Consider the following 15537-nt stretch of genomic DNA (forward strand, 5'->3'; position numbering starts at 1 on the left):
CTTGAAGTCAATTTGATACAAACTGAAGTTAATTTGATACAACCTCAATTTACCTAAAGCAGTTGGGAGGAAACACATTGTGTCTGGATACCCGGCAGGCAGGAGCCGTTTTCAAAAAACTAGATGCCTGGCAGTCTGAAATTCCTAAAGAATTTCCATGGAACATCTCATTCAATTCTTCTTAGGATAATAAATCTTTGTCCAGAAATGCCAAGCGATTTCAAGTATTATTTTGGGTTTGTCTTTGAGGATATTTTTTTTCTTGGGCATACTATAAAATCTCAATGTTTCGGAACTAAAAAATATTCGTGCTCTGACTCCTGAGTCAACTCTCATATAACAATATGTACAAAAATTGCAGTAGAAACCCTAACAGTATTCTTTTTTAGTTTACTTTTGCAAATACAGCTTGTATCGAATCAACTCGTATTGAAATGACCGTAATGTATGGAGTAAATAGCAATATATAAATATGGAGTAAATGCAATAAATCTGTTGGAGAACTGCTGATTATTTATTTTTGTTGTAGACTTCCTAATAGTCGTTGCTCCTCTGCACTTTTCTCGTATTTGTGTCATTACAAGCTGCTAATTTGCCAATTTGTTCAATTCAGCAGATTTTGGAGGTTACATCACCAGCCAAAGAGCAACAAGTCGTTGAGTCGTCCGAAGACAGTTCTGATGCAGAGGATGATACTCCGTTGTTTTCACTGATTTCTCAGCGTCCACCTCAACCTGTCAGGCCTATCAAAGAAACATCGCCTCCACCTACTGCTGATCTAGGAGATTACTCTGAAGGAGGAGAGATTGAAATTCCAAATATGGGAAATCTCATGAGTTGAGCAATGCAGAGTCTGGATAATGTAACAGAGGTAAGCATAGAATAAAACTGTTGCTTTTTGAAATGTTTTTTGAAGGGAAGTATACTTCACATTCTATAGAAAGCTGTCACAGAGGAGGAAAGACGCCCAACACTATAACAGAAATTTATCGTAATCTTAGGAAATGTCATTTGATTACAATGTATGAATCTTCAATGTCTTCAAGTCTTAAAGTGCCTATAAACCCAAAAATTATTTTTGGCTTAAACAAATCTTTGTATAATTCTGAGCAAAATGGTGCAAAAATGTTTGTTTTTGGTTGAAACCAGAATTTTCTATGAATTTTTAAAGTGGCGGAAAATCGAGATTTGATAACCCCTTGCCAAGCTGCAGAACTTGCAGAAAGGGAATGGGTCGAGCGTAATTTGTGACATAAAACCCTGACTATGATTTTCGCATGTTGCAGCGTGTTGTGATTTTGATCGTAGCTGACCAGAACCGAAGCAATATGCCTGAGAGATGTGTTGTTTTTGGTTGTAGCAATGTTCGCAACAAAGAGAAAGGGATACTGCTTCATCCCATACCTTTTTACGGTAAAGCTGACTCCAAAAAGCAGAGGTGAAGGAGAAAGTGGATCAATTTTGTAAAGTCAAAACGCGCACATTGGGAACCCAGCGAGCATTCGGTGGTGTGCTCTGAGCACTTCTCAGAGGAAGCATACACAAACCGATTTGCCGATGATCTGGTTCGGATGCTCAAGAGGGATGAGATTGGCATTTGCATTTTTCCAACAAAGCATGCTCGTTGTGTTTCAAGCAACAAAGCTGCAGATGAATCCGAAAGCAAATGAGGCAAACAAAAGGTGAGATATTTTTCATTATCAGTCAGTCTACCTGACGAAATGAGCTGAGGTTTTTTATTGTTGATTGAGAATGTTTCTTTCATTTTCCTTTACATTAACGGTTGTGCAGAGTACTGTATGTTCAAGTGCAAGTACTAACTGCGACCTGTCTACATTATTTCAGAGACGGAAAGATGCAATGGAAAGTGCTAGTAGAATGGAAAGTGCCAGTACAAGTGCTTATCAGTCTAAGCGTTGGAGAAAGAGCAAGAAATTAGCCCCTTCTTCTCCACTGCTGTCCACTCAGGAAGAACCAGAGCACGTTTGGACTTTTTCTGCACCATTAAGGCACTTTTGGAGCGTCTTCTCTAGCGCCTCTTCCTGCTTTCTGTCCCTTTCATACAACGTTAACCATTCTTCATCTGCCAGCCAATCGTCGGCATATGCCTCTTGCGTGCCTTCCTCATCGCTAGCCATATAACTCAAGTTTGGCGAACCTTCGACTTCCAACTCGTAATCTTCCATTTCCGAGACTTCAGAATCTGAACTGGAGGACAAACTGAAGTCGTTCGAAGCCATTTCTTGATCAACGTGCATGCTAATGACAAATGTTGGCCGAATAAAAATTGTTTTCACCCGCATACAACGAAAACTACGTTTCTGCTTTTGTTGTTTTGTCTCTGTTATTGCTTTGTTTTCCCTGTTGCTAATGTGCGGGTTTTACGTCACTAGTCCTAGTCTCCCTTTTACCCAGTCATGGGGTAGACAAACCCGGACTTCAAAAATTCATAAAAAATTGCGGTTTTGACCAAAAACAAAAATTTTTTCGCCATTTTACTCGGAAATATACAAAGATTTATATGAGCCAAAAATAATTTTGGGGTTTATAGGCACTTTAAGATTACTTATAGTGCAGTAATTTACTTTAACCCCGTTTGTAAAATGTATCTAAAATTTATTATACATCACAAACTTACAATGACTTTGTTTACTTCAAGTATGCCAAGGAAATGATGCAGCCACAGAGCTTCGCCTTGCACGAACAATACTGAAATGGCTTGAGTGTTCCTTTGCAAGGCAGGAAGCCAAGCTTGACAAGATCCTGAACCTAATGAAATCTGTTCCGGCGTCTTCAGTCCAGCATCAAACCTCACAGTGTGCCCCTCCGTTGCAGTTTTCAACACCTGATCCCTATTTAAGCCAGTCTCTGGAGTACCCAGATCAGGTCCAGTCAATGCAGAGGAATACAGAGCACTCAGTTCAGGTCCAAACAATGCCGAGGAATGCAAGGTACCTAAGTCAGGTCCAGTCACTACAGAGGACACCACTGGCAGATGTAGACATGTTACTTAATACTGAATTGACAGGTATTTTCATCTTTATTTGGCTAGCAAAGATACCATAGTATGCCTATGTTCATAGTGATGCATCGTGACAGTATAAACGATAAAACACTAAAAAGTAAAATTGATTAACAAACGAAAATCAATATACAACGGGAAATTGCTGTTCATAATAACAAAATTACAAAGTTCAAGACTATATATAGATTTCTTTTGTAACATTTGTATTTTTTGTCTTTTTTGCTTTACTTTTTTGTCTTCTCATTTTTTAGGGTTACTAAGCATAGGTTTATGCAAAGTTGTAAAGTAATTAGGTTAACAAACAAATATATTGTTAAGTAAGTAGACATTTATTACACGTTGTAAACTGTTTGTAAATTAAAATAATAATAATAAAAGTAAAATTGATAACGTTTCAATGAAAGTGTCAAATGTTTCTGTGAATGACATTTTGTGCTTTTAGCTATTTTTCAGGTCAGACTGCATAGCTCCTACTTCATTTGGACACTTGATGATGTATGAGCACCATTAGGCTATCTTTGATACTTTGTAGTATTCCCATCTGTCAGCTTTCCCAGTTACTTGCGGTTAATTTACCTGAATTTCAAATTGATAGGGACTGTTGATGTTGATGTTATCATGTTGATTTTTATTTATCATTTATATAGATACAGTTGAAATTGGTGGATCTGGAAACGTACAGCTAGGGAGAAATGACTACATTTTCGTCAAAGCAGCATCAAAACCATCAGGGATGGCTCTCTGCTTGGCAGACAAACTATTCCCTAAAGCAACCTTGATGCAGTCTACAGTTTACGGGACCAAAGACCTTGCGCCACTGGATCCAAAGATAATTTCTGCTATAAAAGGTCAGTGAAGCATATTGAGATACATCCATATCAGTTGTGTTATACTTTGTTTTTGGTCTTTGTTTTTTTAGCCATTCAGCTTTTCTTTTTTCTGTACCATTTTACTTGTTGTAAAATCAAATGTCCAACCACAACATCTGTTTTCTTTTCAAAAACAATGTCTTGAGTTCATTCTGGTATAATTTACTGAGTCATGTCCTGCGACATGCCCAAAAAATATTTTGAAAGAAAACAGCTCTGGCTAAATTGCTCAAGGTGTTTGATCCCTGATTTAGCTCTTCATAGAAATGCAAAACAAATTTCATTTTAACATGTAGACTGGGGACGAAAGACATCCTCACCAAACCGGTAAATGATATTGTTGCTCTTATAGAAGGCAAGGAAATGGCATGCAACGCCCTGCCATCCTCCACACTATCTGCTGTTGACATTCCAGAACCAGCGCAATACAGCCCCTGTCAAAGCCCCACCCCAAGCAGACAGGAATAAAGAGACAGTTTGCCCTGATTGCAAGATAATGTTTAAAATATTTACAGAAGGGGCATGGGGTTGGAATACCCAACTCCACCAAGTCTGCATCAACTGCTACCGCTCCCATTGCCGGAGAAAGCACAAAAAAACGCTCTTCCCAGGATACCTCGCCAAACATACAGGACTTGGAAACAGATCCCTCTCCAAAATCGCGGCATTTCAGACAAGTGCAGCCGGTTCACACCACAAGCGCCGACGGTGTCGTCGAACCGGCGGTCATACTACACAGTACAATCAACAAGCCTTTACCACCCTGTCTGAGCCACCATATCTTCTCCAAGGGGGAATGGATGAGAGCCCGCCTTCGAGAGCACCCCTTCGAGAGCACCCCAGAGTAGCTATCACCATCTTGCTTGACAAGTCGACCCAGGGCAACACCGGGAACTCGCACCAGTCCTGCGACATCCATGCTGATGTAACTGCCATAGCAGATACCGGATCGCAGTCTGACTTATGGTCATTCGCAGACTTTCTTACCCGCGGCCTTACTCACGCCAACCTACATCCCATACGTTTAAGTCTGTCAGCCACCAACTGCTCCCCAATCTCGATCGAAGGAGCCTTCTTCGCTAAGCTCACTACATGGTCTCCTAAGGGCAAAGTGTTGTCATGCTGCTCGATGGTCTACGTCAGCAGCTTCGTTCAGGACATGTACCTATCCTATGAGTCGTTGCTCAACCTCGGCCTCCTGTCAAGCGACTTCCCGCTCAACGATAGCGATCCTGCTGCCACACCCAGGGCCTGCCACACCCCAGCCAGTGTTCCTCTTCATTGGCAGCAGCGAGTATACGAGGATCTCCTCCGTGACGAGGCTCTAGGAGTTATTGAACATGTACCTTATCGTGAACCTGTGACATGGTGTCACCACATGGGATCACACGGAAGCATGATGGCTCCCTGCGGCACACGGTTGACCTCTCACCATTGAAGAAGTTCTGCCAACGAGAAACATTCGCCATGGAGTCCCCTTTTCACCTTGAACGTCAAATCCCGAAGGACACATGGAAGACAGTCATGGACGCCTGGAATGGCTACCACAGCATCCCCCTGCATGAATCTGATCGCCACCTCACCACCTTCATCACCCCATTTGGCCGATGGCGCTACACAGGTGCACCACAAGGCTTTTTGTCCTTGGGTGATGGCTACAATTGCCGCTTCGATGCTGTCCTGGCTAAGTACGAGCGCAAGGAGCGATGCGTCAATGACATGGTCCACTATGGTAGCGATCTAGAGCAGCACTGGTGGAGAACAATCGACTTCCTCACCCGCGTCAGCCAAGCAGGCATCGTTCTACACCCCGACAAGTTTCAATTTGCGGAGAGGACTGTAGACTTTGCTGGTTTCAGAGTGTCGCATAGCGCCATTGAACCCCTACCAAAGTATCTTGACACCATCAGAGACTTCCCCTCCCCGACTAACACTACGGATATCAGGAGCTGGTTTGGCCTTGTCAACCAGGTGTCTAACTACGCCCAGCTGTGCGACATTATGGCCCCCTTCAAGCTGTTTCTTAGCCCATGCTCCAAGTTCTCGTGGTCGCTGGAGCTTGAGTCAGCGTTCCAGAAATCTAAGGAATCAATTATTGAATCCATCCATCAAGGCGTCAAAATCTATGACATGCAGCGATGCACCTGCCTCCGCCCCGACTGGTCTCGGTGTGGTATCAGGTACTTCCTCCTCCAACAGCACTGCAACTGTCCTTCAGGTATCCCTGATTGCTGCCCTGGGGATGGAGAATCACCCTGGCCGGCTCACGATTCCTGTCCTCAGCAGAGCAGCGTTATGCAGCCGTCACGGGGGAAGCACTTACCATCGCCTGGGGCCTCGAGCAGACACGCTACTTTACCTAGGGTTGCAACAACCTTGTCATAGTTACAGACCATAAACCACTGGTGAAGATATCAAACTCACAAGATATCAAACTCACGCCTATTTCATCTCAAGCAGCGAACCCTCCCATGGCGCTTTCAAGTTGTACACCTGCCAGGCACCAGCAACCATGCTGCTGATGCAACCTCAAGGCACCCCTCCCCTTCAGGAAGTGAGAACTCACTAGACTTGTCAAACGACACTGAAATTGCAGAGTCAGCACTAATGGCCTCTATCTGCCACGACACCCAAGAGCTCGGAATCATCTCATGGTCACTCCTCGCCCAAGAAATGGCCACAGATGAATCCGAGCCACCTCCTCAAGCTTGTTGAGCAAGGCATCACAAACTTTGACCGCACAGAGCCTGCCCTTTCCAACCTCTGGCCCATCTGTGAGTCAATATATTCGCACAAGGGTGTCTTATTGTATCAGGACCGGGTAGTAGTCCTGTCATCTCTTCGCCCCCAGCTCCTCAAGCACCTCCATGCTGCGCACCAGGGAACCTCTGCCATGGAATGCCGTGCACGTGCCATCATCTTCTGGCCAGGGATGTCAAAGGACATCCGTGAAACCAGGGAGGGATGTGCAGACTGCAACAGAAACACCCCATCACAGGCCGCAACACCGCCCCTACCCTCCTCACCACCATCGACACCATTTGAAGCGGTTTTCGCCGACTTCTTTGACTACAGTGGCCGCGACTACCTCGTAGTAGGAGATAAGCTCTCAGGATGGGTAGAAGTCCTCAGCTCAACAGCAGGTACCAATCTCGGAGGCTCTGCCGGTCTTGTATGCCATCTGCGCTCCTTCTTTGCAACATTTGGTGTGCTGGAAGAGCTCTCCAGCAACGGTGGCCCAGAGTTCACAGCAGGGGAAACAGAGAATTTCCTCCGCTTATGGGGTGTATGGCACCGCCTCTCTTCTGCTGGCTTTCCACAGTCCAACGGCAGGGCAGAAGTTGCAGTAAAAACTGCCAAGCACCTCCTGATGTGTAACACGGGTCCCACAGGCAGTGTCGACCACGACCGCTTCCTGCGCACCATGCTGCAGCTTCAAAACACGCCCGATCGAGACTGAAACCTTTCACTAGTGCAGATTATCTTCGGTTGCCCCCTACGAGACACACTGTCCTTTGTCAACAAACTAGAGAAGTTCTCCAACCCCCACATCCGCCCTCTTTGGCACCAGGCGTGGGCGGCTAAAGAGGAGGCTCTCTGCACAAGACTCACTCGTACCACTGAATCCCTGACGACCCACTCCAGACCCCATTGGGGAAAGAGTGTTCATCCAGAACCAGCGGGGAACCCACCTCACAAAATGGGACAGATCAGGAACAGTAGTGGAATCGCCTGGCTACGACCAGTAGCGGGTAAAGGTGGATGGCTCCGGAAAACTCACCCTGCATAACCTTCGCTTTCTACATGCTTACACACCAGCTACACCCTCCATCCTGCAACAGTCCCCCGCACTGTCTCTACCTACTGGCATTGTTGAGCCCCCATCCCACTGAAGTCCACCGTCGCCACCCCCATGACCACAGGAAGCACCCCAGCCATCATTGACTGCACCACGCGCCACACCTACAGATGTCCCCCCACCATCCATTACACAAGATGCAACACCCATTCACGACCCTCCGAGTCAGGCACAACCAGATACCTGCAGCCCCCTGGCACTTCCACCAATACCTCAACCCAGCTGCATTAAGGTTACAGTATACCTTCAGATCGGCAATTTTCTTCAAATTTGGATTTTTGGTTCAAAGTAATGGTCGAAGAGTAATATCTAATTTCTGAAAACAAAATTGAAAAAAACTCAATATTGGCGGAGAAATGGAGGTTTTACGTTACAGCCGGAAGTAAAAGTTCCCTCTTGATTGACAGCCCTATAACGTGTACGCAATCAACTGAGACTACTTTCGCGGGAATATATGGATACCACGAATTGGCTGGCTACTCAGATCCAAGCATTTTTCGTATTAGATGTAATTCTATTAAGTTATAAGTAAACATGGACCACGGAAAACTCTGTTTACCAGTTCGAAAAAGCGAAGAACGAATGAAAACACATCAATGAGTGAAGAAGCGAAAGTTGGCCTCGCGGATGAAGCTGTAGCTATCGTATCAAGCAGGCAAAAAGATCGAGTCAAGAGTAGAGAAAGATTCTGTAAAAGTTTGGTAACTCAACAGCTATAACAGCGACGTGTACATTGACTCTTTTGTTGAGTCCGATACCGATGAATCGCCCAACTCATTGAGATCCATTGGAATATTATCCATGCACATTTGCTCCGCCACGCTTTCTTTTGTTCAGTTTGTTCTCGTCGCCCAGCCACTCTAGCATTCGTATCCTTTTTTGTCTTCCCCATTTTGCCAGACCAGCTTCAAGAAAAACCGAGCTACAGAAAAATTATCTCTCCGCCTTGAGCGGATTGCGAAACACAAGGGTTTTTTCGAGATTCACGCGTAAATTTCACCGCGAGTTAATGGTAGTAAATTTTCCAAGCGCTGATTGGCTTAGTGATCTGAGAACCCAGTTGAAGGCGTTTGTGGGCAGAGTTTGTTTGCGAAGCAAGAGATTTTTCTTCGCGCTGTTTTCTTGAATAAATTTTTTCACTTGAAGCACACTTTAAAGAGTTACAACTCAAAGGGGATTTGTTTGATTGCCCTCAAATTTGAACAGTAGCTAGATTAACATATAAAAACCAGAAACGTGTCTGCGAATTGTTTATTTCGAAATATTTCTTCTCCGAGAGCAATTTTTGTATGATCACTTCACATTTTTTAAATCCTATTTTGAAAATGTTCTGTAACTTTTTACTGCAATTGAATATGGCAAAACGCAGACACGCTTTTTTAGCGCTTTTTGTCCTGAAACCGAGGGAAAAAATAAACTGGCGAAAAACAAAATTCGCTTTGACTTGTAGCTTCCAAAAGGTGATTAGGACGCTCGCATTTAGTGGCCGTGAAAAAATCGGCACTTCATTTTATTTCAAAATTTTTGGTATGGTTTGATAGCCAGTTCTATAAGCTTTAATTTGATATAGGGGTTTAGGTATCTACAGCTTAAACCGGACGTGCCTCATCGCTTGGACGTGAGACACCCCTGAAGGTATACGGTAACCTTAACACAGCCACCACCTATGCTGGACCAGCCCTTGCATGCATGCCATATCAGAAGGCCACCGAAGCGCTTTGAACCAGAGACAGGCAAGTGGCTACAACCTTGAGTTCGTCAACCTATCGCAGACCGTAGCTTCCTGAACTGGGGGGATGAAGAATTTACCGCTGACCACCGGGTCCTGGGACTCATAGGTTTTACCGCTGACTATATTGCTGAGTCGGCCATGTTTTTTCTACAAACACCTAAGTGCTCTTGCATTGTTGCTTATTATTTTATGTAACTTGATTCATCCATTATCATTTGTGTGTAGTAGAATCAGGAACTTATTGTATTGTATACTATCTTACTGTAATAGGACTCGTTCATCGTTAAGATTAAACGAACTGATTGTCATTGAAGAGTCCTGTTTCTTCACTGACGGAAGCAACTTGAATAGTAAGGTTAAATATCTAAGCTTAGCTCTTCTGTTAAATATCCTGTTTCTGTTATTGGTTTTTACTGGCTTCAATAGTTGTAATGTACGATTTGGTGTTGCATGCAAAATTACTATTAACACAGGCTAAAACTATTCCGGAACACACAAAAAGAATCTGGAATGAACTAATAAGTACACAATAAGCCAATCACAGATCGCTAACTCATTAAGTTAACTTCACTGTACTGAATAAGTATTTACCAACCAATCAGGAAGTAGGATGAAGACAGGTCACCAAATTTGAACTCAATGAGTAGAAGTACGACTTCTTTAGTACAAAATAAACCCAATCAGTACGATTGTGAACTTAAAAAGTCTGCCAACAGCAAATCAAAAGCTAACATTCAGAATGAAGCGTTCGTGTTCCCCTTTGCTTACCAAAATATGGCAAAGAAGGCATTAGTTGTCAATCATCGTTTTCCTTACAAAAAGCACGTTGATAAATTGTAGCGTGAAAAGTTGTCCTGAATATTATATCCTAAAATGTCGCATATGTCAATAAATTAAATAATACAGCATTTAAGTCATATTGATGGCAGCATTTTCGGCGAAAATTGTGCTGTCCGTTGATGTATTTTCAACTTAGTATAAACGCGGCCTCGATTGCCTTGGGTTATCAACAACCTCCCGGGACAACTTACAATCCGGCAGAAACAAATATTTCAATGGAAACCCGTTATTTCTAGCTTAGTTTAACCTCGCATTTAAGTCGGAATTTACAACTAGTAAATAAATTACGGTATCAATTCTCATTCTAATTTACCAGAGCTCTGTTTATCCACGCTTACCTTGGAAAGTCGGAAAACCCTGCCGCCACTGGCGCATTGAATTCAAGGTTTTAACATCCATCCTCATGACTCGAAGCATTAGTTGTCCCTCGATGTAAATGATATATTTCCCCTCACTTTCATTGGATTATCAATAAAATTGATACACTGGAGAAACACAAGTACTCCAGCACAGGTACATGTAGGTTTACAATCGTTCAGCCTTTGCACAACATTGAACACGCGTCACGCGACGAAATACGAGACTGTTCATGCAATAGACTACGTCACTCGACAGTATGTCACGCTTCAGGAATGGATGCGAAGGTGTCATATGACTTAATTTAGTGCTCGAAAACTCTCACCTTAGTATTCATTGCCTAAATTTCGACTTGGTGAAATAATTCTGGGACTAAATGTGACGTTGCAAACAATGGTTAGGTCGCTTAGATAATCTTTTTGAGGGGAAGAACCAAGAATATAGTAAACAAGTTATCATATTTCACAGACAACAATTCGTTCCAATACCTCTCGACACACTCCTAAAGACTCACTCTATTTCCTTGTTTGTTACTACTGATACTTTCTACTCGATAATCTTGGTGTGAAAGAGCAAGTGATGGCAATGTTCTTCGAAAGGTCCGTGAAACAGCTCAAAGCATCTAGTGCAGTGCAGTGCTTATATTTTATTGCAAGAATATAATGGTTCACAATAGAGGACCATAGCTATGTGCGTCCATGCCGCCGTTGCAATGCTCAATACTCAGTGAGTGCAAATGATACTTTTTAAGTAAATCCAGAAGAAGACTACCAAACATCGACAGCTTGACTGAAGATCGAGAATTACGCTAGACATTAACTCAATCACTACCTTATACTCAATGAGTATAAATTACACTCTTTAAGTAAAACACGTAGACAGAGAATTACACTTAACATTAACTCAATCGCTATAACGTACTCAATGAGTACAAATTATACTCTTTAAGTAAAACTAGTAGCAAGGCTACCGAAGATCGAGAATTACCCTTAACATTAACTCAATTGCTATCTCATACTCAACGAGTACAGATTATACTCTAAGTAGAAGCTACCGAAGATCGAGAATTACACTTAAGACCACTTAACATTGACTCAATCGCTATCTCGTACTCAATGAGTACAAATTATACTTTTTAAGTAAAAGCTACCGAAGATCGTGAATAACACTTAACTGTATCTCAATCGCTATCTCGTACTCAATGAGTACAAATTATACTCTTTGAGTAAAAGCTACCGAAGATCGTGAATAACTCTTAACTGTATCTCAATCGCTATCTCGTACTCAATGAGTACAAATTATACTCTTTGAGTAAAAGCTACCGAAGATCGTGAATAACTCTTAACTGTATCTCAATCGCTATCTCGTACTCAATGAGTACAAATTATACTCTTTGAGTAAAAGCTACCGAAGATTGTGAATAACACTTACCTGTATCTCAATCGCTATCTCGTACTCAATGAGTACAAATTATACTCTTTAAGTAAAAGCTACCGAAGATCGTGAATAACACTTAACTGTATCTCAATCGCTATCTCGTACTCAATGAGTACAAATTATACTCTTTAAGTAAAAGCTACCGAAGATCGATAATTACACTTAACATTAAGTCAATCGCTATCTCGTACTCAATGAGAGCTAATGAGTACAAATTATACTCTAAGTAAAACTAGTAGCAAGGCTACTGAAGATCGAGAATTACGCTTAACATTAACTCAATTGCTATCTTGTACTCAGCGAGTACAAGTTATACTCAATTGGCTGTGGCGATGTCATACTCAATGAGTACAATAGCTTTTTTCTTAGTTGTAGGAAAGCGAACTGAGGCAATCGACATGGCAATCAAAATGTCTAATTTTAATGCGAGTAATTCAAACATACGGTTGACCTATGTGTGACATACAAGATTCCTCACCAAATATCTGCTACACTGAGGAACAGCGGAACTTCAAATTGTCACAGATTGACAGGACAAGGTTCTAAAACAAATGTTTCAGTTTGTGATAAAACGAGAGTAAAACAATCTTTATCTTATAGGGCTTTCTCTTTATCATTGTATTTCTCTTTAAGTTTCATTATTGTTTCATTGCTTAACTATTTTTTCCCCTTTTTTTCAACAAATTCTACTTTCATAAGTACATCTTCTAGCGGTATTTCCTGCTTTTGGTGCTTTCCTACCCTCTTCAATTCCAGTCACTCCAAGTGTGCTTGTATCCACCAATTAGCCAGCCTAATGTAATACTGTTTTCTTTCACCTTTAAGACCTTTCCAATCATAGGTCTCTTGACCCCAATTAGAGCAGTACACCACCCAGTTCTCATTGACTTTGGGATGGACCTTGAAGAGAGGGAAATGGCAGTGGCTTACGAATTTGCAAGATTTCAATCAGTGAATCAATCAGCACTATTCATCCCAAGAAATTTTCCCATTCTTACCTCATCTTGTTTCTTTCATTGTTGTTCATCATCACTCTCCAACTTCTGTTCTTCCACCAAGTCTCCTCCGACCAGATTACAAGGAATCTTTGGAAATACAAGAGCTAGCAAACAAAGTTGAGAAGTGTCGCATGAGACTCGATATCTGCCAGCGTGGATGGTGGAAGGAGTACCTTTCGTCAGAACAGGAAATAAGGAAGCTGTGGCCTTCTGCCAGTGAAGAACAACTGTTAGAGATGGGCAAAGAAGGGTGGTTCATTTCCCTTCTCTCGCCCTTCAGCCAAAAAGATCTGAGAGAAAATTCATTGCCAGGAGAAAACGAAACAGATATGGATGGGAAACGTGCAATGCTTGTAGAAAAAGTTAACAAGTTTCCAGAGGTAGTACTATAAGTTTAATAGCTTGTGTTAATTTCATGTTCCTAATACGTTCTAACATATATTCCGCTGTTAAGTATTTATACAAGATTTTTCAAATATTACAGTTGCAAAAAGCCTACGTAAACCTGACACTTTTTAGGTAGTATAGTACACCTTACATTACTTCTATTGTAAACAAATTTTATGCACGTATAAACCAAGTAGGAATGAATGCAAAAGTCAACGATTTGCCTGCATTAACTATACTTTTATCTGATTTTAGGTAGTCGTAGGACGGCCAAAGAAGACTCAGGTATGACAGGTATTCACCTTACATGATAACCGGTGCCCCGTGTGCTGCTCTAATTCTAGTAACATTCATTGAATTGGCTTTGTTGCGTTGGGTGTTGTCTATCCAAACCAAGAACTAGCTGCCTTCGGAAGTGCAGCTTTAGCTACAGTGGTGCTTCTCTACGAAACAATCCTGTTGAGCAAGTTCATTAGGCCAAATAGACCTCTTTAGCTCGGGCGGTTTGTTTTCCCATTGCAGACCACGTGTTGATACTCTAGAGAATTCTTGCTTTCAAACTTTTAAATAGTCGCATGTGTATGAATGATTAATTTTAAGATGGATAAAAGAAACACTCTCTAGAGAATATCACGTGGTCTACAATGGGAGAACAAACCGCCCAAGCTAAAGAGGGCTATTAAGAGAGGTGTTTATTAATTTCAAGTATTTCTGGCTCCAGGAAATCCACACCGCAAAAATTCAGCAAGTTTAAGAGAATTGCTGAATTGCACATGAACAATGCTGAAAACGGATATTTTTAAGCCCTGTTTCTAAATAAATTTTTCATCTATTCATCACGGTTGAACGCACTGAGTACATGATTATGTGACGCCGGGAATTGTTTGGAACATAAGAAGTATTAGAAAAGCACTTATTTATAGCCGAGTGCTGCACCAGTTTCTCGGGCCGAATAAGTCTTATTCAGTGTGTGCTATACTCTGCATTTCAGGTAGCAAAGAAAAAGAACGAGATAAAAACAGGGAATAGAAAAAGAAAAGGCGACCAGGAGGAATCAGAACAAAGCAGAAAACTAACGGCAAAGAGAAATAAAACAGCTTAGGAAAGTAGTTGAGGTTGCAACCATTTGTTCTCTGTAACCGTACCGTATTGCGTTTCACTTACACAATATAATGTGTAGTCACTGAGTTTGACATCGCCAAAGCTTCAACTGGAAGTAAAATTCTTGGTCTTTGCTTATTGCTGTTCTTGACAAAAAAGAGCGGTATAATTTGTACTAATTGAGTACAACGTCACCACAGATTTATCTTAAAGGATAATGTTCGGCAGTCTTCATCATAGAAGCACTGGGCATGATGCTAAGACAGAATAAACCCGTATCGGTGACATTTCCAGGGCCGCTTACTCGATTGCTTAGCTTTATCGAGATTTAATTCTCCTCTAGGTCTTTTTATTGCCAAGCAATATATTGCAAACAAAGTGGTGCTTATGTTTTAATTTGTACTCAATGAGTATATGCCACAGATTTCTTGTGTAGTATAATTCTCGGTCTCGATTTTGCCGACCTAAATCTGATTGCGAATAAAGGCAGTGTCACTGTAGAAGTTGCAAATAGAGCTGTGCCGATCTTTTTTGACTTAAAAAGTAGTAACTTGTAAAGTAATTAAAAAGAAAATCATGACACTTTTTAATATTCAATTGTAATTCTCGATGATATTGAGTCAAGCTGTCAATGTTTAGTAGTCTTACTACTGGTTTTACTTACATGTAAAGAGTATAATTTATACTCGTTGAGTACAAGATAGCGATAGTGCTAATGTTAAGTGAAATTATCGATCTTCGGTAGCTTTTACTTAAAGAGTATAATTTGTACTCATTGAGTATGAGATAGCGACTGAGTTAATGTTAAGTGTAATTCTCTATCTACGTGTTTTACTTAAAGAGTGTAATTAATACTCATTGAGTATAAGGTAGCGATTGAGTTAATGTTAAGCGTAATTCTCGATCTTCGGTAGCCTTGCTACTAGTTTTAC

The 15537-nt window shown here is 41.6% G+C and overlaps 1 protein-coding gene, 1 long non-coding RNA gene and 1 pseudogene across 3 annotated transcripts; 2 read left to right on the forward strand and 1 right to left on the reverse strand.

Moving 5' to 3' along the window:
• Nucleotides 1-2772: 2772 nt before the first annotated feature.
• Nucleotides 2773-10393, forward strand: LOC149111149 (uncharacterized; annotated as a pseudogene). Its single transcript, XR_016208078.1, has 3 exons — nucleotides 2773-3028; nucleotides 3673-3701; nucleotides 4159-10393. The product of XR_016208078.1 is annotated as an uncharacterized LOC149111149 (transcript).
• A 2442-nt stretch (nucleotides 10394-12835) lies between these two features.
• On the reverse strand, nucleotides 12836-13166 carry LOC149111150 (uncharacterized). The gene is made up of 2 exons (XR_016207800.1): nucleotides 13118-13166; nucleotides 12836-13019 (listed from the first exon to the last, which is right to left on the reverse strand). It is a non-coding gene; the product is annotated as an uncharacterized LOC149111150 (long non-coding RNA).
• A 10-nt stretch (nucleotides 13167-13176) lies between these two features.
• Nucleotides 13177-15118, forward strand: LOC149111151 (uncharacterized). Its single transcript, XM_089291322.1, has 3 exons — nucleotides 13177-13497; nucleotides 13760-13789; nucleotides 14496-15118. Exons 1-3 carry the CDS (start codon nucleotides 13249-13251, stop codon nucleotides 14604-14606), a joined length of 390 nt encoding a protein of 129 aa, XP_089147448.1. The 5' UTR covers nucleotides 13177-13248; the 3' UTR covers nucleotides 14607-15118.
• The last annotated feature ends 419 nt before the right edge of the window (nucleotides 15119-15537 follow it).

The sequence above is a fragment of the Orbicella faveolata genome, unplaced genomic scaffold (assembly GCF_042242905.1).
Source record: "Orbicella faveolata isolate gen_17 unplaced genomic scaffold, um_ofav_v1 contig_24, whole genome shotgun sequence".
NCBI classification, from domain to species: domain Eukaryota; kingdom Metazoa; phylum Cnidaria; class Anthozoa; order Scleractinia; family Merulinidae; genus Orbicella; species Orbicella faveolata.

Coding starts and splice junctions, on each gene's coding strand:
- LOC149111151 (XM_089291322.1), top strand. CDS start 13,249: ATGAGACTCGATATCTGCCAGCGTGGATGGTGGAAGGAGTACCTTTCG. Junction 13,498..13,759: donor AAGTTAACAAGTTTCCAGAG/GTAGTACTATAA, acceptor ATCTGATTTTAG/GTAGTCGTAGGACGGCCAAA. Junction 13,790..14,495: donor GACGGCCAAAGAAGACTCAG/GTATGACAGGTA, acceptor TCTGCATTTCAG/GTAGCAAAGAAAAAGAACGA.